This window comes from Juglans regia, chromosome 3 (assembly GCF_001411555.2).
Source record: "Juglans regia cultivar Chandler chromosome 3, Walnut 2.0, whole genome shotgun sequence".
In the NCBI taxonomy this organism is placed as follows: Eukaryota; Viridiplantae; Streptophyta; class Magnoliopsida; order Fagales; family Juglandaceae; genus Juglans; species Juglans regia.
The window spans coordinates 29,808,368-29,829,310 of NC_049903.1; the positions used below are offsets into that span (position 1 = coordinate 29,808,368).

At 37.2% G+C, this 20,943-nt stretch overlaps 2 protein-coding genes across 2 annotated transcripts; both read left to right on the top strand.

The window, feature by feature from the left end:
- The first annotated feature begins 1,171 nt into the window (after positions 1–1,171).
- On the top strand, positions 1,172–12,861 carry LOC108982920 (eukaryotic translation initiation factor 3 subunit A-like). The gene is made up of 14 exons (XM_018954402.2): positions 1,172–1,262; positions 3,099–3,176; positions 4,156–4,637; positions 5,404–5,619; positions 5,761–6,129; positions 6,231–6,260; positions 7,642–7,869; positions 7,974–8,135; positions 9,957–10,178; positions 10,285–10,491; positions 10,568–10,774; positions 11,000–11,080; positions 11,594–11,795; positions 12,102–12,861. Exons 2-14 carry the CDS (start codon positions 3,131–3,133, stop codon positions 12,563–12,565), a joined length of 2,916 nt encoding a protein of 971 aa, XP_018809947.1. The 5' UTR covers positions 1,172–1,262; positions 3,099–3,130; the 3' UTR covers positions 12,566–12,861.
- Positions 12,862–15,282: 2,421 nt separating this feature from the next.
- On the top strand, positions 15,283–19,875 carry LOC108982921 (UNC93-like protein 3). Its single transcript, XM_018954403.2, has 10 exons — positions 15,283–15,670; positions 15,941–16,104; positions 16,627–16,690; positions 16,790–16,903; positions 17,015–17,059; positions 17,813–18,063; positions 18,184–18,274; positions 18,829–18,941; positions 19,042–19,165; positions 19,497–19,875. The coding sequence occupies exons 1-10, from the start codon at positions 15,509–15,511 to the stop codon at positions 19,677–19,679; spliced, it is 1,311 nt and encodes a 436-aa protein (XP_018809948.2). The 5' UTR covers positions 15,283–15,508; the 3' UTR covers positions 19,680–19,875.
- Positions 19,876–20,943: the final 1,068 nt, after the last annotated feature.

Sequence of the window (20,943 nt, forward strand, 5' to 3'; positions counted from 1 at the left end):
CAATTAAAATGCAAGTTACAATCCTCACTTCGATTAGAATATTATAATTAAGATTAGGGGTGAAAAACCGACCCCTCGGTTCGGTTCTATACAATAATAAAAACCGACCCCTCAATTTGGTTCTATACAAAAATACAAACCGACCGAAACTGGTATTTTGGAGAAGAAAATTGGCCGCATAAGGGGTAAAACTGTCCATTTCAGTTGCCGGCTGGTTCACGGTCGGTTTGGCGGTTTGTTGGAAATCAGTTCTTGCAATCCCACCACCAAATTCAAAAATTTCCAGCAATCCCGAAATAGCCATTCAATCCCACAACAAAATCAAGAAAATATATATAACACTAGACAAAATAGAATACCACAAAATACAAATCACGATGCCACTCTCTAGAGTGAAATTATTAACTGAAAATCAGACCTAAAAATTTTTTTTTTGGAGTGAAAACTGAAAAGACCAGTGGGTCCATGGGAGTGGGATGCGTCGTTTGTTAGAGGGACGTGGACGTCGGGGAGGCTGGGCTGCTACCGTTACTGTTGCCAATGATGCAGTTGCTGGAGATGAGGGCTGTAGAAGGCTGAAGCTGGAGATCGAGGATGAAATGAGGGTTGAGGGCTCGAATGAGTAGAGAAGAAGAGGGCACGCCCTTTTGAATAAGCCCTAGGATGAACCGTTCTCCTTTAGTTTTTTTTTTAAACACAAGAAGTAAAACTACGCCGTTTTACTTATTTAAGTGAAACAACGTCGTTTTAGAATGTCATATATATAAAACAGAAGGGGTTGCTGATGTCGGCCGGTTCATCGATTTTTTCCTGGTTCAAATCGTGATTGAACCGGCCGACTTTGATTTTGTTAAAATTTCACCGCTAGTTAACCTGTTCACTGCTAGTTTCGGCTGGTTCTGAGCTCCGGTGGCCAGTCTGGGTCGGTCCCGGTCGGCTTTCCTGTTTCATGTACATCCCTAATTAAGATCATGCCATGTCATGTTTTTTTATGTTAAACTTGAACAAATCTGACAATTGGGGGGCAAATATCATATATTATGCATTGAAAAGGGGTTCGTAAAATAATTAAAAAAAAACTGGGACCTATTTGGAATTAATTTTTTTTCGGTTGCGCCCCTTTAACTCAACACTGGACCGCGCGTGCATGATGATAGACACTAGGTATAAGTAGACTCAATCGCTCCCTTCGTTTCATCATCTTCAGTTCTTAGGGCAACCTCGGCTGCAGATCCTGTGCCAACAGGAGAGCTTAAACCCAGGTCTCTCTCTCTCTCTCTCTCTCTCTCTCCCTCTCTCTCTCGCGCGCGCGCGCGCCGAATAATTAAATCGAATTAACCGATCCGATGGCTGCGTGCCCTAAAACCACGAGCCTTTACAGCAAAACACGATTACTCTATATCAAAAGATGGCTCTTTTTTGTAGTTCAGATCGTATATTCGTTAGTGTATTTTAGTTTCTATGCGATTGGTTATGCGAAACTTGAGTCTTAGATTATGACTGCCGATTCCATATTTGATACGTAATTTCGAATTTCCAGGAGTTGAAATGTTATACAGTCTCTTATTTCTGCTAAACCTAGCATAGTCTCGTCGCTATTTTATATAGACCCGTGTTCTGCTATTTCTTGTTGAAAGTTATGTCACAGTTCATGGGAAAAGGTTTTTATTTCATTTTTTTAAAATTTATTTTCTTCAGAAATGCTTCCAAATTTTTATAGAAATATGAGGTCCAATTTTACCAATCTTAGTTAATTAGACTCAACATCTGCGCAATCGGGAGCTATGATTTGATCCCAGAAATGGACTCTAGTAGTGAATTGCAATATGCATGCTTTTTGTCGATTTTTATGAATATTACAATGTGTGCGATCATAATAAAAGTGGACTGATTAATTCAATTAACTCATAAGCTACAATGTCAGGGATGGTTAGAAATTTGAAGTCACATTTTTTTTTTTAATGGATAAAATGGGTTTTCAAGTGACAATCGTTGGGTAGTAGTGCATTTTGCATAACAAAAATGTAACTGTTTTTTGGTACACAGCATAACATGTGTTATGCCCTACGCAGGCTCTATAATATGGCCTTCTTCTGTTCGTATTCAGTGCTGCATGATTGCTAGTAAAAATGTCTTGGGCATAGTTGAATCTTGACATTCTTATTTGTGGTTTAGTTAAAAACCAAAAACTTAGTAGTTTGTTTTAATTTTGTGAGCAACCATTGTGGGTGATTACATGCTCTCTGTAGTCTACTGCAGTACTGATCCTTAGTTTCCCATTTTTGGTAGTGCACTATGAAAAGTAGTTTGTGCAGATATCCTCTATATGGTTTATTTCCCATCCCAATAGTAGCCATTTTCTTAGGATCCTGATAGTTAACAACTTAATTTTATTTAAGTTCATATTGCTAAAGAAGCTTTTATAAAAGAAAAAGAAACATGTACAACTCCAATAATTTCTCAAAAAATAAACTTATTCCTTGACATTGTAAGTCTCATTACTTCAGTATTTTTGTCATAGTTGTATCCCCTGATATCATAGAAGGGCTTCTGACAGTACCTCTGCAGCCCCTTCATATGTATTCCCCATCTGCATCTCCAGTTCTTTGTGTTTTAGTTGATGCTGAGAATAATTTCTTCCATTTTTTTCAACACCTAGGGGTTGTCTCAAGTGGTAAAAGCCTTGGTCTTGGTGGTATGCTCCCTCCAGGTCTAAGGCTCGAATCCTCTTGGGTGCAAACAATTCCTAGGCGCTATCGGATGGGGTTCTCCTTGAATTACCCGAAGTGTACTTGCGGGAAACTCCTTGCCGATGGCCTGTGCACTCCTGGGATTAGTTGAGACGCTGTTCCCGGACACACGGTGCCAATAAAATATGTATAAACTCGGCCTCTCAACTTTAAATTTCTTTCCTTTCTCACAGTAAAACAGTGCAGTTTCTTTTTTCCCCCTTTCTTTGGTTGGCCACGATTATGGGTTGAGATGTATTAATTTATTACAAAGTGTAGATCTCTTATTATTATATTCTTATCAAAAAAAATTTATTACAAAGTGTAGATCTCTTATTAATTTTATATCCCATCCTATCTTTTGAGCAGGCAAGGAATCTGAGTTGGTTGAATTTATTGATATGGCGAGTTTTGCCAAACCAGAAAATGCTTTGAAACGAGCTGAAGGTAAGTGACAGATATTTATGCTGCTTTAACTGTCTGTTGGTAACTTCTTTTGAGCTAGTGTGTTAAAATGATTGACATATATCTCATTGCATGCTTCATTGCTATTATTAAGGTCAATCAAATGAAAATATTCACCTTATTGTTTATGTGCAAGATAAATATGGAATCTTTGGGTCTTCTCATACTCCATATAGAATCTTTGGTTCTTCTCTTACTCCACTGAAAGGTGGCTAGCACATTGTGTGTAGTATTTTTTAGTCTTGTTGGGATAACATGGGTGATGCCTTGGTGGCTAGTAGATCTGGTAGCATGTTGGAAAAGGCAATTTTTGAGCCATCATGTTGAGACCTTGTGGAAAATGATCCTGCTGTCTGATGCAATGCCTATGGAAGAAAAAAAAATGATTGGATTTCTGAGGATAATGGAAGGATTTCAGAGGAATTCTAGGATTGTTTTTTTTAACAATTTTCAGAATGTTCTTGATCTATTTTTTTTTCTCTTGTTAGGCATTCGATTTATACTCCATGTACTTTGATGATGTCTGTGTATATTTTTGATCAGCAATAAAGCTTATCTTGCCTAGGAAAAAAAAAGTAACCTTATTGCATATGGTGTTATTCATGAGAGCTCATTTCCCCACTTAAAGATCTATATTCTTTTGATTTTGGCTTGAATGAGGAACTTTATTATGTTGATTGAAGCTTAGAATCACTGCTTCATGCGGTTCCAAATACCATACTGGTTGACAGGTTGCCTTCTTTAGAAAATAGATGCTTCAGCACTCTTTTGTCATGTGCCTAGAGATTGGTGTTGGATTTTTGCATCTTTCTTCCCTCGTGCTTGAATTCTTTGGCCTCAAGCATTTATCACATGATTTAGTCCTTTCACAACAGAAGATATATCTACTTAATTTTTTCTGGATTTTGGCTTCCTCATATGTTATGTTTTGAAACTGATTCACTGGGGTATCATGACGCAGAGTTGATCAATGTTGGACAGAAGCAAGATGCGTTGCAAACACTACATGACCTTTTCACCTCAAGGAGACACAGAGCATGGCAGAAGCCGCTTGAAAGGAGTATGTTTAAGTATATAGAGCTGTGTGTAGACTTGCGGAGAGGCCGGTTTGCCAAGGATGGACTCATTCAGTACCGTATCATCTGTCAGCAAGTAAATGTTAGTTCTTTGGAGGAGGTGATCAAGCACTTCATGCATCTATCAACTGAGCGAGCCGAACAAGCTCGTACCCAGGCACAAGCCTTAGAAGAAGCTCTTGATGTCGAAGATCTAGAAGCAGATAAAAGGCCTGAAGACTTAATGCTAAGCTATGTCAGTGGAGAGAAAGGGAAAGATAGATCTGATAGGGAACTTGTGACCCCATGGTTTAAGTTTTTATGGGAAACATATAGAACAGTGCTTGAGATCTTACGGAACAACTCAAAATTGGAAGCACTATATGCGGTACGTAAATAGAATCCTTCTTTCCTTCAGTCTTGTTTCTGGGTGTTGCATTGCTATATTTACAACTGCCTCATATGGAATATATTATAAAAATATATTACTTTTGCATTTATTACCATTGCATGATATTCTTTGGGTTGAGAATTATGCTGTTCAAATTATGAGTTAAGTGGAATGTGATTACTTGTTTGGCCCTGGTGATTATATTGTTCATTCAGTAAACAAAGGTAATATTATTGTTCGTATTACATCTTACAGTCAATGTGATGGTACTGTTGACTGCAAATAACACTTAAAATTTAATTGAAATGGTTAAAATGTAGGTAAAACATGGAGTCCCGATTGACTGCCTTAAAACAAGAGAGAAGAAAATGCATGTGTTTTGGATGCTGCTATAGCATAATAATATTAGTAGTAGTGAACTCTGTTCTTTCAAATTCTAGAAGGGGGAAAGTAGTTGATAAACCTGATAAATTCACCAATTTCCCCTTGGGCTTATGGGTAGAGAAATTTGATATTTCAAATAGCGTGGTTTTTTTTTGCCCCAGTATGTCTAGCTGCAGTCAGACAAGCAACAAATGCCAACCTTTTGAAAGAAAGTATCTGCTGGATATTAGTTTGAACATGGTATCTTTACCACTTGATTTTCTCATTTTTATCTTCTATTATATTCCGTTTTATTTGTATGTTTTTGTATAGCTTGTTGGTACACTCAGCATCCTGAACCAATTATTGCAGTGGATTAAACTTCAGTTGTTATATGTAGATGACAGCACATCGAGCTTTCCAGTTTTGTAAGCAATACAAACGAACAACAGAGTTTCGTAGGCTGTGCGAGATCATAAGGAATCATTTGGCAAATCTCAATAAATATAGAGACCAGAGGGACCGACCTGATCTGTCAGCTCCAGAAAGCTTGCAGCTGTATGTTGACACAAGATTTGAGCAGCTGAAAGTTGCCACTGAACTTGAACTCTGGCAGGTTTATCATTTTTCCTTTTACTTTTATGTATATTTATGCAGGTAGGTTAAGTGTAAGCAATGTAGTTCAACACAATTAGCCTATTTTTCATGGTTGAAATCATATCTCTTTTGTAAATATTTTTCTGCGTATTCTATGCAGGAAGCCTTTCGATCAGTTGAAGATATTCACGGACTGATGTGCATGGTTAAGAAGACGCCCAAATCATCCTTGATGGCTGTTTATTATGCTAAGCTAACTGAAATATTTTGGATTTCTTCTAGCCATCTATATCATGCCTATGCATGGTTCAGGCTTTTTTTATTACAAAAAAGCTTCAATAAGAACCTGAGCCAGAAGGATTTGCAATTGATAGCATCTTCTGTCCTTTTGGCTGCACTTTCAGTAAACCCTTATGATCACACCCGCAGTGCATCTCATTTGGATATAGAGAATGAGAAAGAGAGAAATTTGAGGATGGCTAATCTCATTGGATTTAATCTGGAGACTAAACTTGAGGGCAAAGAAGTGGTACTGTCAATTGTTCAACTGGATTTTGTCTCTTTTTAGTTTATTCATACAGTTTTACAGTTCTGACTACTTGCTTTCTGTTCCTTTCTTCTTTTTTCCAGCTTTCGAGGTCATCCCTTCTCTCTGAACTGGTAAGAATTCTTCTTTTCCAACCCGTGCTTTTATTTGTTCCTTTCTTGATATTTATTTTCATGCTTGTGGTAAATATGGCATAAATTCTGATGTGGATGTGTTTCAATATATGCTTGTACATTGCCAATAAAAAAAAATAATATATGCTTATACATTGTGGATTAGACTATTTAGTTTGTGATTGTTGAAATTCAGCTTTATCATGTCTAGTTTATGGATACTGTTTAGTTCTAATATTTTGGGTTTTTTTGGTGGTGGGGAGGTGTACACGATTAATACCCCTAATCAGTGAATACCCTTGTTGGCCAAGTTCAAAGATGTTATCTTTTTTGTTCTTTTTTTTTTCATGGCCAAGAAAATCATGTACATTTAGGCCATTAAAATCTACAGCAATAGCCCAAAGAAATAAGGTGCGGAAAAATAAAGCTCTAAGTTCCTCTATTGTCCGCTCCTTGTCTTCAAATGTCCGCTTGTTACGCTCTCTCCATAAACTCCACATGATGCATATAGGAACCATCTTCCACACATCTTTGATTTGTGGCACACCACTTGACATTACCCAACTAGCCAATAATTCTACCACTGTAGCAGGCATCACCCAGTTTAACCCTATTCGACTGAACATTTCGCTCCATAAGTCTCTAGCTATCTCACAATGTAACAAAAGATGATCCACTGTCTCTCCAGCTTTTTTGCACGTACAACACCATTCTGGAATAATTACTTGGCGCTTCCGCAAATTATCAGTAGTCAGAATCTTACCCAGGGCCGCTGTCCAAGTGAAAAATAATGCTTGGGGAGGCGCTTTATTCCTCCACAATCTTCTCCAAGGGAAATGAGTGTTTGGGAGCAAAGTAAGCGACTTATAAAAGGAGCAAACTGAGAAGGTACCCTTACCTGCAGGCGTCCACCATAGCTTATCTTCACGCAAACCATACAACTTCAAAGAATACACTCGGCTAAAAAAAGCTTCAAATTTGTTTATTTCTCAATCTTGAGCTCCTCTACTAAAAGTGACATTCCAATGGACTTGGTCCCCTGAACAGGTTGGGCATGCCAATTGCTAAGCGGGTTGATTATGATGTTTTTTTCTCAGCGGGTTGGGCATGCCAGTTGCTAAGCATGCTTGATTATGATGTGATATTAAATTCTCATATGTTGTGTACCTTTAATATCACTTCTTTGGCCGTCTTTTGTTCTTTAAATCTGTTTCCCTCCAGTACACCCCCCCATTTATGAAGAGATCCTTAGTTTATTGGTTCAAAGTTGAAATTTTCTAGGCTGAAAATTACTGATATTGACTCTTTTCCATTTTTTTTTCAATTATTTTTCAAATTTTTTTATTTTCAATCAAGTTTGTTATTCTTGGCATCATTGCAGGTGGCCAAAGGTGTATTGTCTTGTGTGACTCAAGAAGTGAAAGACCTTTATCATCTTTTGGAACATGACTTCTTCCCTCTAGATCTTGCATCAAAAGTTCAGCCCTTGTTAAATAAAATCTCAAAGTTTGGGGGCAAGCTTTTGTCTGCTCCTTCCGTCCCAGAAGTGCAATTGTCACAGTATGTTCCTGCAATGGAGAAGCTTACTACCTTGAGATTGTTGCAACAGGTGTGTTTTTATCTTTGCCTTGATGATTATACTTTTTTAAATATAAATTTGTTGTTATCTGTGCATTTTATCTTGATTATCAATTCGCTGCTCTCACTTTCCAGGTATCCCAGGTCTACGAAATAATGAGGATTGAAAGTTTATCTAGGATGATCCCATTTTTTGATTTTGCTACTGTGGAAAAGATATCCGTGGATGCAGTCAAGCATAATTTTGTGGCCTTGAAAGTTGACCATATGAAGGGAGTTGTTATTTTTGATAATATGGTAAGCTTAGACTTGTGCCTTTGAGTTCTGTGCTTATGGTTATCTCCCCAACCAGTTGAATACAAATGTCCATTCCTTGCGATGACAGAGAAATGGTGAATTTTTCCACATGGCTAGGTTGGTCTGGAAATGGTACAGATAAAGATGTTTGATAGGTGATAATATGGGTAAAAATTTGTTGTTTTACCACTTGTCAAGCATAATCTTGTGGCCTTGAAAGTTGACCATATGAAGGGTGGTGTTATTTTTTATTACAGTAAGCTGTGCTTGTGCATTTGAGTTTTGTGCTTATGGTTGTCTCTCCCAACCAGTTGCATACAAATGTCCACGTTGTGACGACAATGTTGGAACGCAACTCTGCTAGGAAAAATTGATGCAGGCCAATGTTTTCACAAAATTTATAGGAATTGATTGAACTGTTACTGGGGGGGTATACTTACTGTTGTAGTTCACCAACAGTTTAGGTTCATTCAGGAACTCTGATTTTGTGAGAACCATTGTGGATTGGGTGGATTTGCTGGTACTTGTATGACCACGTTCCTATCGTTTTTTTTTTTTTGTTTGAACTATTGTAAGTCGTTAATTGAACTACCATAAGTTAGATATTTACAACCCCTAGGGGTCTGCTCAAGTGGTAAGTACCTTGGTCTTGGGAGTATGTTCCCCCAGGCTAAGATTTGAATTTTTGGATGCAAACAATTTTTAGGGGCTATGTTCCATTGGTGAAAAACTGATAATTTACTTGAGTCGTGATGTGGGCATGTTACGCATGTTACACCGGTCCAGGGTTTAACCAGGTAAAATACATGTTGAATTGCATGGTCTCTGGGGTTCCTCATCATAAAAAAAAATAAAGTTATTTACTGTTGAGTAGTTTTACCGTCTTAATATGGCAGGTATGAACTATTGCAATGTTGTATTTAGACTGTGGTAAGTTTTATTGTTGTTTGTGTTATGTAATGCCTTGAGTCACAGGTCATTCTATATCTAATGCATTTATTTAGGCGTCTTTTTTGAAGAGGCCCAAAGGCTGCTTCTCAAAGTATCTGAATTTATGTTATTTGTAAAAGCTGTACCTTCTCTCAACCTGCCCTTAATCTTGGGTTCAAGATGGGTCTTTGCTAAAATCAAATAATTGGTCAGGCAGGTCAGCAAGTTTGGTATACCTGAAATACTGAAGTTCAATTCAATGCTTTGCATGCATGAGTTATTTTTCAACAGTCAGATTACATTTCCGTGTATCTATATCTTCAGCAGATCTACACCAGCTACTCTGTTGTGCTGTTTGTCTGTGTTGAGGATTTGTTCTACAATCTGATCATGTTTCTCAACAAGTGTTTGAGCTGTTGAACTATGTTCTTCCTGGCTTTGATTGAACTGAGCAACAAGTGATTCTATTTATTTAATCAATTAATTTTGGTCGAGTAATTCCCTTTTGGATTTTGTATTGACACAAATTTCTGTTTATGTCCATCTGGAATAAAATTCTTTCTAAGTGAATCATACACCAAGAAAAACTAGATAAGCTTAACACAAAGGTAGAAAATAAATATTGCTCTGATGGTAATGGATCTACAGCTGTATACATTATGCATGCTAAGGTACTAGTGTGCTCTTGGTAGTGTGCACTGCATAGTTAGCAGATTTAAAGTATGGAAGAAAGTGTAATGGAAACAAACATTAGACCTTTGTTCTTCAGTTGGCTTTTAGGGGTCTCTCTTAAAGAGATAAATTTTTGTTTCTTTATCTCCTTAAAATGAAGTTGGCTTGTTATTGTTAATAGTGTGGATGCGACTTACTTTTGGTTGTTTTGTCTTTCAGGGTCTTGAGTCTGAGATTTTAAGGGGTCATTTGACCAACCTTGCAGAAACTTTGAATGAAGCTAGATCAATGATTTATCCTCCTGCTAGGAATGTCTCAAGACTTGGTGAATTGCTTCCCAGTTTAGCTGAGATTGTGGATAAGGAACATAAGAGGCTACTCGCTCGTAAATCCCTCATTGAGAAACGCAAAGAAGAAGAGGAGCGCAAACTGCTGGAGAAGGTACTTTGTAAAAACTAATATTCTGGCACATGCCTTGCAACTTTATATTTGAATGATCATTTATGTGATTAAATTGTTTCCTAATGAACCTTTTTCGTTTTCGAAGGAACGTCTGGAAGAGTCAAAGAGGATTGAACTACAGAAGATAACTGAGGAAGCAGAAAGAAAAAGACTTGCTTCTGAGTATGAGGAGAGGAAGAATGAAAGAATCCGTAGAGAAATAGAGGAGCGGGAACTTGCAGAAGCCCAAGCTTTGCTTCAGGAAGCTTCACATCGTATTAAATGGAAGGGAAAGAAGCCAGCCTTTGAGGGAGTGAGTTGAAGAATAATAGCTTTGTTTCTTCCCTCTTTAGGATGGGCTAGAATGTACTGATGGTTTCTGTATACAGGATAAACTGACAAAGCAAAGTGTAATGGAGTTGACATTGAGCGAGCAACTTCGAGAAAGGCAGGAAATGGAAAAGAAATTACAGAAACTTGCCAAAACTATGGATTATTTGGAGAGAGCAAAAAGAGAAGAGGCTGCTCCCCTGGTTGAAGCTGCATATCAACAGCGTTTGGTGGAAGAGAGGGTCTTACATGAACGCGAGCAACAGGTATTTCTGAGATTTTCTTTAGTGTCTAGATTCTTTACTGATTGCTTTCTTGCATGTTTTAAGATCCTCTCTTTTTCTGAGAAGTTCCATTTTGTATCTTGTGTCTGTGTTAAGTAGAGTTTCATCTGTATCATGTCCTTGTTCACCATTTAGTCTTTCTCCCATCCCCACAACTCTCCCCCTTAAGTTCACTATGCTTATGGGTTGTCCTGTGCTACTCTACAGCAAGAAATTGAGCTTAGCAAACAGCGCCATGATACAGAGCTAAAGGAGAAGGAGAGGCTGGCTCGAATTAAGAACAATAAGGTTAGTACCCAGTCTGGTCTTGTGATTGGATTAGGTCCAATTCTTGTCAGAAATTTTAATTATTGTTGTAACTTGTAATTGTTGGCCAAATTGATGAGTGCATTATGCTGGTGGTTGTAAGAGAAAAACAAGAGGAGGAAACTACTGAAGATCACATATCTGGGGAGCTTTAGACATTCAAAGGCTGCTGAAAATATTGCTTATATATATATATGTATATAGCTTATACTCTTTGTGTACTTGGGCTTTGCCTGCTCTTATGAATAAAATACCTTGATTACCGATAAAAAAAAAAAAAAAAATGTATGTAGCGTCTTGGAAGTGATTTCCAGAATATATATCCTGTTCTGCTCCCATAGTTCACGATGGAGTTGTATTTGCATATCATGCATGCAATGTTTATACTCATGTTCTGTTTTATCAACACAACTACTTGTAAAAAAAAAGAGTCTCAAAATGATGGCATTTTAGCTGTACCTGAAAGAGCTATGGATTCTTGGTTTTTATGTACAGGAAATATTTCAAGCAAGGGTTGTCAGTTGTCGGGAAGAAGAAAATACCAGATTTAGAAGGGAGAGAGAGGAGAGAGTCTCACAAATCTTGCAGTCCAGGAGACAAGAGAGAGAGAAGATGAGGAAGTTGAAGTTTTATTTGAGTTTAGAAGAGGAGAGGCAGAAAAAATTGCATGAGGAAGAGGAAGCACGGAAGCTTGAAGGTATTTACTTCTGTTCAAATCATACCAGTTTTGTTTTTTTCCTTCTTTCAGTCAGAAGTTCTTAAAAGAATTGAAATGCTTCGTCCCTCTCACCATCAGTTACCACGATTGATGTTTTTGCCCAACTGTAGTTCACCAACTACCTTTGCTCCATTTTGACGTTGTAATTTCTTGTTTTCTATCCAGTTATTTGCTGATGCAAATCTCATTATTATTGGATCCTGCATTTCTTTCTTTAGTGCAAAAGTGGGTGGCCTTTCGTAATATGTTTTAATGGTTTGTTCTGGTGGTTTTTGGAACTTTCAGAAGCTGAGAGAATAAGAAAAGAGCAGGCTGAACGCAAAGCAAAATTGGATGAGATAGCTGAAAAGCAGAGGCAACGAGAACGAGAACTAGAAGAAAAGGAAAGGCAGAGGAGAGAAGCACTTTTGGGGAAATCCACAGAGGTACCTTTAAGGACTTCTGAGCCTCCTGCTGTGGCCCGCCCATCAGAGCCTGGATCTGCTGCTCCAGCTGCTGCTGCCGCCGCCACTGCTGCTGCTAAATATGTTCCAAGGTTCAAGCGAACCGAGAGCTCAGGCCAGGCTCCACCTCCCGAAACTGATCGTTGGGGTGGTAATAAACAAGATGATCGACTGCCCCAAGCTAGTGATAGGTGGCGTAGTGATGACCGCAGATCCTCCAGTGGGTCCTCATTTGGCGGGGGTGGTGGAAGGTTTGCATCAACATGGTCATCATCCAGGAACCCTCCTCGTGGATCTGAACGTTGATTTGGAACTAAAGCAGCCAGCTTTGGAGGTTTAGCAGTTAGGCTCTTTGCTGCCGGAATATGGACATGGTTCTATACTGGATTTGCTTCTTCTTATATGCTCGGGTTATTTATTCCAGACTTTGGGATTGGTTTTCATTTTGTCTGTTCACTTTTTTGAGTTTTTAGATCTCCTTATCCCTAATAAACATTTCACTTATTCCCATAGCGCTCGATGCGTTTGGGATTTTGTTCACGGTGTGGCTGCTTTTTGAGTATTTAAATTAAATTGGCCCTCAAACTGTTCAGAGTGCCTAATCGACACCTCAAAGTCAACTGTTCATTACGTGTTGAGGGCAATGCAAATGTTACTCCCATGGAAAATAGGCAGCAGACCAGGCCTGCCAAAAATCAGTGAGAAAAGAAGACGAGTAGCAGCATTAAGCTTGCTTTTATTTTTTAGCCCTCCTTCCCACCCAGCAAAACAAAAAATCTTTTTGGGAAATATCTTCTCTCTTTAATAATAATATGCATGTATGGTCGGTCGTTTGGCTTTTTTTAACAAAATATTTTACATGTAAGAATGTTATCTGGTCGCATTAAGAATGTTATTGACAATGCTGATGGAGTAACTAAATTGCATTGATTAGTATGTTTAATTACAATTCAACTACAAGAATGATCCGAAATTACACTGGATTACGTGGGATGGAAATTCAAATTTTACCTACCAATACAACCTGTGAGATTTTTTACATGATATGAGCTATGTCTTTCACAAACAATCGACATAACAAACAAGCTTAGCGATGAGACTATGCTTACCTAAAATACTGTGGCTACATGTGATGAGAAGTGCTAGGTTCACAAAGAAATATCACAGAAGTAAAAGTTCACAAACTCATGTGTTTAGATGTGATATGTTACACCTTCTTTATAGTATAAGGAACTTTACAATTTATGTTATTAAAAAAAAAAAAAAAAGGAACTTCAATTTGGTATACCACAACAAGCTAACTCAAGTTGAGTTTTATTTTTGTGAGATTTATTTGTAAACAAAACATTTATCAAATGTGATATATTAGATTTATTTTTTATATATTTTTTTTGATATACCTGGCATGTTATGGGTGGGCGGTGGGGGTCAGCCACTTGCCACTCCGCCCACCCCATTCGAACCCTGCTTGGTAGGGGCGGGGGGGCTGGGTTAGACCTTAGCCTGTCTGGTGTTTATCCTGTTCACTTGACCCAATTATATATATATATAAATAAATATATATAAAAATATATGTATCTATATTTATTAAAAAAACTAATATTTTTAATAAAATGTCGTTGTTTAAGGGAGAACTCTTTGGTTTGGGTGGTGAGGGCTTTGAGCGGGGTGAGCGGATGGCCATGGGGGCACCTGCTCACTAAGGCGGGGGCCGGGCCTCGGGGATCAACTTCTCCCTCTACCCATGTGGGGGAGGGGTCGGAGTTGGCAGCCTTAGTCCAAGGGGTGCAGGTAGAACTAGGCTTCGTTTGGAAAGTAAATTTATTTCTACTTATCATTACAATTTTTTTAAATTTCAACAAAAAATATAATAAATAATTCAATTTTTTTAAATTTTAATAATATTTTATCACTTTAGCTCAACTCAACTCAACATCTAAATGCACCGTTACGCTATATTACTTCAATTTATAAGTTTTTTATGAAAGTTGTTGTGAACCAAACATTATTATGGGACAATAAATCCCGGTACTTTCTAGATTTGGCTTTTTTTTTTGTTCTGGAATTTGTCTCTGTCTTCTCTTCGTTAGCCCAGGTTTTTTTTATTCGTACCGATGAGGCTTATTTGTCCTTTAATGTTTATAAGAAGGTTTTGGTCAAACTTCCCTTGCACTTGAGGTCTAGCACCATTTTTGTGCTAGGTGGCCGTCCGAATTATTAAATATGTTCTTTTTTTTAATAAAAACTTATATCTTATTTTAAAAAATTACTTTTATATAAATTTTTAAAAAGTTAGTATAATGTATATGAGTTTTGCTGTATATAAACTAGTGTGTTAATACACGATTTATAATGAGACCCATTATAATTTTAAAAAAACTAAAACACTAATCATTTTTTGACATAAGTAATCAATAATATGTTGAGTGTGTAAAAAATAAGATTTATAAATAAATTTTCTCAATATATAAAGCCGCAATTTGTTTTTTGTTTATGTTGATGGACTAAAAAATCAATGAATAATTCTCTTTTTCAAATCCATACCTTAAGATTATTTAAAAAAAAAAAATCCTAAACCTAAATATCCTATATACACAAAAGATTATTAAGTGATTTGAGAATATAATGGACGTGTTATTTTCATTCTATCTCGAAATTCCATATCATTAGGAGACAATGCACTTCAAGCAGTGAAAGCACTGCAAAGTCAAGAGAACAATGAGTATTTTTAGTAAAGATAAATATTATGCATCGGTCATTATTTATTTCTACATTTTATATTTATAGTTTTTTTTATAAAATGTGGAGTGTGGATAGTAAATAATAACTGATAAGAAGAATTTTTCTTCAATAAAAGCTTCATCTTTTATTCTAAAAAAAAAATGCCATGTTATTAATTTCCACATTTATTTTGAAGTCAATTAATTTCCACATTAAATTTGAGTTTTTTATTTATTTATTTATTTATAAAAATTCGTAGTCTTGCCTACCAAATAATCACGTACTCCCATTGACCATAAGACATCGTTCTTGTTTGTTTGGTTCTTTCGTTAGCACATATATGGCGTCAGCATTGAATCATGAGATTCCACCAGCAAATCGAAATCCGAACTCTTTCATATGTCTTCTAATGCTTGATTCTTGAGCCGGCAGTCCCTATGTGCCGGCAACCCCCTTTTGGAGTCCTCTTCCAAAGTTCTAAGCTTTTATAGCGCTTCTGCGATCAATTGGGTCGAGAATTCCAAGGCCATGGACTCCCACGACGAAGAATCGCCATTGGTTGTCGATAATTCGCCGGGCAAAACTCCAGAGCAGAACCATGCTAAAGACGTTCATATTCTCAGCTCTGCCTTCCTCTTGATCTTTCTTGCCTATGGAGCTGTTCAGAACTTGGAAAGTACCCTCAACACCGTGAGTCTCTCTTTTCCTGTGTTTTGCATTGTTGAGTTTTAAGTTTTTGTTATTCAATGTTTGGTTTGCTGAGAAAATACAGGGAGAGGAAAAGAAAAAATATTCTCTTGTTTGTGTTATTTTCCTCTTTTTGGTTTCTGAGAGAACTGAAAAGAATGGGAAACCATAAGGTTTTAATATGATGATATTTGCTCTATTTCTTTCTCTTCTAATTGAATTTAGTAATGTTTTAGCTGAGTTTGACTGTCTTGGAGATGAATTTCAAATCAGGAACAGGATTTGGGTACGACTTCGCTTGGGATATTGTATTTGTCTTTCACATTTTTCTCATTAGTGGCCTCTGTGGTGGTTCGGGGACTGGGGTCAAAGAATGCTTTGGTTCTTGGGACTACTGGTTATTGGTTGTTCATAGCTGCGAACTTGAAGCCGACATGGTAATTACTTGTAATCTGGTGCTAGCATGTTTGGACCATTAAATTGAGAATAATTTGGATTTCCTCTGCTTGTATTATTCTATGCACTTCTTGCAGTGGCTAAAAAGCCATGAAGATAGTGTATGTTATTGGTTCCATATATGAATGGAAAATTAACCTCTAGTTTATTTAATCTGAATCTTTTTTTTTTATTGGCACCGGGTGTCTGGGAACAGATTTCCAACTAATCCCAGGGTGCACAGACCCTTGGTAAGGAGTTTTCCCGCAAGTGCACCTTGAGTAATTCAAGAGAAAAATCCCCCAGTCCGATGGCCTCAAGAGATTGTTTGCACCCAAGGGGATTTGAACTTTAGACCTAGGGGGAGCACACCCCCAAGCCCAAGGCCCTTACCACTTGAGCCAACCCTTAGGGGTTTTTAATCTTAAATCTGCGATATCAAACTTCTGATTTGCTACTCCATTAAGAAACTAGGAATGTTACTAAGAATTGATTGATTGCTAAAATGAGTTGTCCTCCTGTAGGTATACAATGGTTCCAGCTTCTTTGTATCTTGGCTTTGCTGCTTCAATTATATGGGTTGGGCAGGTCAAAGTCAATGCTTCAAATTTTTCACTTTCTTTGTATATTAAAGCAATAGTTGATAGAGCCTCAAATTTCCTTTTAAACCTTTGTATGGCCTATCAGGGTACATATCTCACTTCCACTGCCCGCAGTCATGCAAGAGATTACAATGTCCATGAAGGAACGGTAATTGGTAACTTTAATGGAGAATTTTGGGGAATGTTTGCAAGTCACCAGGTGAACCATTTGGTCTTTTTAACAAGTCTAATTTTGTGTTGTTTTGTTAAGAGTAAAGTTTTTATTAGTTAATTTTAACTTGCTGATGTGAAATTTCCTACATTTCTGCAGTTCATTGGAAATCTTATCTCACTTGCAGTCTTGGGAGATGGAACGGTACACATTGTCCTCATAGTTGAATTTGACTTTTGAACTCCATCTCACTTCCCATCTACCAGCCCCTATAGTATTTTTCATTACTCATCTATTTTTCTTTTTTCAATCAGATATAGACGGTATTAAATGTATTAAAAAACTTGAAATATAGAGAATTTAGTTTTCCATAAGGTACATAAAATAAATGATTATGCGGAATAATGGATTAGTCATAGACTAGCTGATTAAATATTGGAGGACTGTGTAAATAAATACATAACCACAGATGTAAGCTATTTATGTGCACTGTATCCAATGATAGCATGTCAGATTATTAGTGGATATACTTTAATGTTAGTTTGTTGAAAAGTTTTTCCTCTTTCATTATTTTAATTTTTTCCTACATTAGAATTATATATATGTATATTTTTTGACAAGTCAAATAAAATATTATTGAATCAAGTAAATAGGCATTGCCCAAGTACAGTGGGAGTAAACGAAAGAGAATTCCTAGTTACAAGTTAGGAGCTAGAAAATGATACAAGAAAGTCATGCTAGCTAGATCAATTGAGAGTACAATAACAGAAGCCCAAAGAAATGAGGTGTGAAAAAAGAAACTTCTAAGCCCATCTAAGAGCGCTCCCGATCTTCAAAGCAGCAGTTTTAGTGTATGTGATATTTAGTAGCATATGCATAGCCTGTCTAATTTGTACTTTGCAGTCTTAACTTTTTCTACTTAATCTCATGGATCTCACTTCTTTTACAACACTGCAGGAGGGAAGTACCAGTAACACAACTTTGTTGTATGTTGTGTTCCTTGGCAGTATGACCTTAGGTACCATACTTATGTGCTTCTTAACAAAAAGGAATCATAATGGAGAGGATGGGTCACCAGATCATTCTGTCGGCTTGTATTCTACTGTGGTTTCTCTTTTAAAGTCAGTAGTCAGTCTTTTGTCTGATGTAAGGATGCTATTGATCATCCCTCTTATTGCATATTCAGGACTACAACAAGCATTTGTATGGTAATTACTGGATTAGCTTATGATGGATACTTTCTTGCTGCCATCCCTGTCTCAATTTAAATCTTTCCAAGTTCTCATTTTCCTTTCTGACTTTTAACGTGGATTGTGAATTAATCTTAGGGCTGAGTTTACCAAGGAAATTGTAACTCCGGCACTCGGTGTGTCTGGTGTGGGTGGTGCAATGGCGGTGTACGGTGCTTTTGATGCAATAGTAAGTATGAGAATGTAGAAATGAATGGTTCCTTATCTTGTAATATAGTACAACTGAAATCGTCCATTGATTTTATATTTGTCATATTATGACAGCTTTCCCTATTGTACTGGTTGAAAATTCAAATGTAAGCTTAGGGTTTTAATTGCACCAGCCCTTTGCCACAATGAAAGAATGAGAGAGAAAAATCCTTTTATCTTCTCTATCTCCTTTAGATATTATGACTTCATTGCATGGTACCTCACGTTCTTTTTAATACCTCAGTTGCAGTGGTAAGGGATTAGAGCCTATGTCTTGTGCATTTTGCGGCATCTGAATTTTAACATCTCGTCTAATCCAGTTATTACAACAAACCTCCAATGTTACTATTGTCAAAGATAACCTTTGAAAACAAACTAAAGTTTTTTTAGTATTGTATGCAAAAGCTCAATTCTGGTGTTGGAGTGGTAATAGAAGTTATCATATTCCATGCTGGAAGTGCAGAATTGTGTATGTTATATATTGCTTAAATGGATCATTTGGATTTATTCTAAACTTGTTGGAATCTATGCCAGTGTTCGCTGACAGCTGGTCGACTTACTTCTGGTCTCACATCGATCACTTTGATAGTTTCTGGTGGAGCTGTTATTCAGGCTATTGTATTCCTCTGGATTCTGCTAATATACAGGCAGGAGGCATTTTATTGTACTACATTTTCTTCAAAACTGAACTTTTTTGTTGTAATGATATAGTTGAAGCCATGCTTATTCTGCCATCTTCTCATTCAGGTTAACTAGTGGAGTACTTGGCATTATGTACCCACTTCTCATGGCTGCCATATTGGGCATTGGTGATGGAGTATTTAATACGCAGCTTAATGCTTTGCTTGGGATACTGTTCAAGCACGATATGGTACCATTTTTCTACTAGTTGAACATATTAATACATGCCTTTTCTATTTAAAACGCAATGGGATATTTGTATCTTGGTATTCTCCATGTACAACCCCAAGGGCAAGCTAGTCCTTATGAACTCACATCTTGACTGCATGTACCTCATGTTTCTTTGTGATTTTATTTACCTGTTACAGGTCTCCGGCTCATGTTGTTATCATTTTATTCTCATGAAGTCAAAACTCTATATCACTGACAGTTTATGCACAGTTTCAACTTGCTTGTTCTTTTCTATCTATTTTGCCAAAACAAACTGGATTCTTAATTGCATGTTCTGCTCTTGGAAACAGGAAGGAGCATTTGCACAACTCAAGGTGTGGCAGAGTGCATCCACTGCAGTTGTTTTTTTCCTGAGTCCGTACATCTCATTGAAGGTAATGCTGCTGGTTATGCTTGCTGCACTCGGCCTCTCGTATTCGGGGTTTCTGTTATTAACTCTCAAGGTAGAGAAAGCGTTCTCCTCCGGTTCTTGAAACCAATGTTGCTCAGAATGATCGTTCTCTGTCATATATATATGCCAATGTGCTCTGTTGGAAGTGCCTGTAATATATATCTTAGCACAAACTATTTTTGTGAAATGTGCATATGCTTCAAGGCAATAAAAAGTTTTGCAGCATTATATGCACAAGTGCCTTGTTTCATAATGACTTTAGGGTGAAATTACACCAATCTCTATTTGCAATTTAGAAAAAAAGCTGGTGTAGATAGATAATGAAGTACTTATCCCTGGTTAAAGTGGCTGGGCCACCCATAGTGGGGAGAATTGATTTAAATCAAATTCTTCTGATGTGAATCTTAACTTGCTAACATACATAGAAAGTTAGACACGTGTATATCGCATGGCTTGGACTACACTGATAAGTTAAGATCCAGAGTGTTGGAATCACTTGGGCATAAGATGGTGAGTATATACTTGAGATCATAAATGATTGTCTTAGGGGTTGTTTGGATGTTGAGATGGTTTTATCTCATTCTATTTCATCTCATAACATCTCAACATCCAAACACCACTCGAACATACACTTTTTAATTTTTAATTTTTAACTTTTTCATCTAATTATTACAACTTCTCAAACTTCTAAAAAAAACATAAAAAAAATTGAGAAAAGTTTCAAATCGATCTGGTGTTATTTGCCACTTTACACCGGCCAATAGAATTTTAACACATGCGACTTGTGTCTTATGGTGTGTGCTAGCTGAGTGAATTGTAGCTCTTCTCTTTTCTCTCCTCTCCCCCGTGCCCTCTCCTCTCCCCTTTTACCTCTCTCTTCTCTCCCAAGCGCCCTCTCTTCTATTGTGGCTTTCCATTCACTTGGTCTGGGGACACCACTAGGAAATGGCAAATTTCAGCTAGGAAGAGAGTTTGGTAGTTTGGTAATGGAGGAGTTTCAGTACATAATCTGTTGCCCATATTCGAAATCTTGAGATAGACATCACACTGCAATTTAGAAGCTTTGCTCATAAAAATCTCATAAAACATTGTAATTCAAACTGTTTCACTATTATGTACAAATTATTTCACAATTATTCACAAATTTTTTATCTCATCTCATTTTCCAAGCATCCCCTTAAAGATGATCAAACAGTACTTGTTCTTGTATATGTGTGCCGTGCCCATGGCACCTGAAACTATTCCCAGTTGTAGGGTCATAAGAAATAGGGGTGTGCATCCGGATCCGGATCCGGATATCCGGCCACAACCGGATCCGGATTTTAAAAACCGGGCGGTTATCCGCC

Excerpts from the sequence above, each read along its gene's own strand:
- LOC108982921 (XM_018954403.2), top strand. The coding sequence starts at position 15,509 with ATGGACTCCCACGACGAAGAATCGCCATTGGTTGTCGATAATTCGCCG. Across the intron at positions 18,275-18,828 it reads ACGGTGCTTTTGATGCAATA|TGTTCGCTGACAGCTGGTCG; the intron begins GTAAGTATGAGA and ends AATCTATGCCAG. Across the intron at positions 18,942-19,041 it reads TGGATTCTGCTAATATACAG|GTTAACTAGTGGAGTACTTG; the intron begins GCAGGAGGCATT and ends CTTCTCATTCAG.
- LOC108982920 (XM_018954402.2), top strand. The coding sequence starts at position 3,131 with ATGGCGAGTTTTGCCAAACCAGAAAATGCTTTGAAACGAGCTGAAG. Across the intron at positions 10,492-10,567 it reads AGAAGCCAGCCTTTGAGGGA|GATAAACTGACAAAGCAAAG; the intron begins GTGAGTTGAAGA and ends TTCTGTATACAG. Across the intron at positions 10,775-10,999 it reads TACATGAACGCGAGCAACAG|CAAGAAATTGAGCTTAGCAA; the intron begins GTATTTCTGAGA and ends GCTACTCTACAG.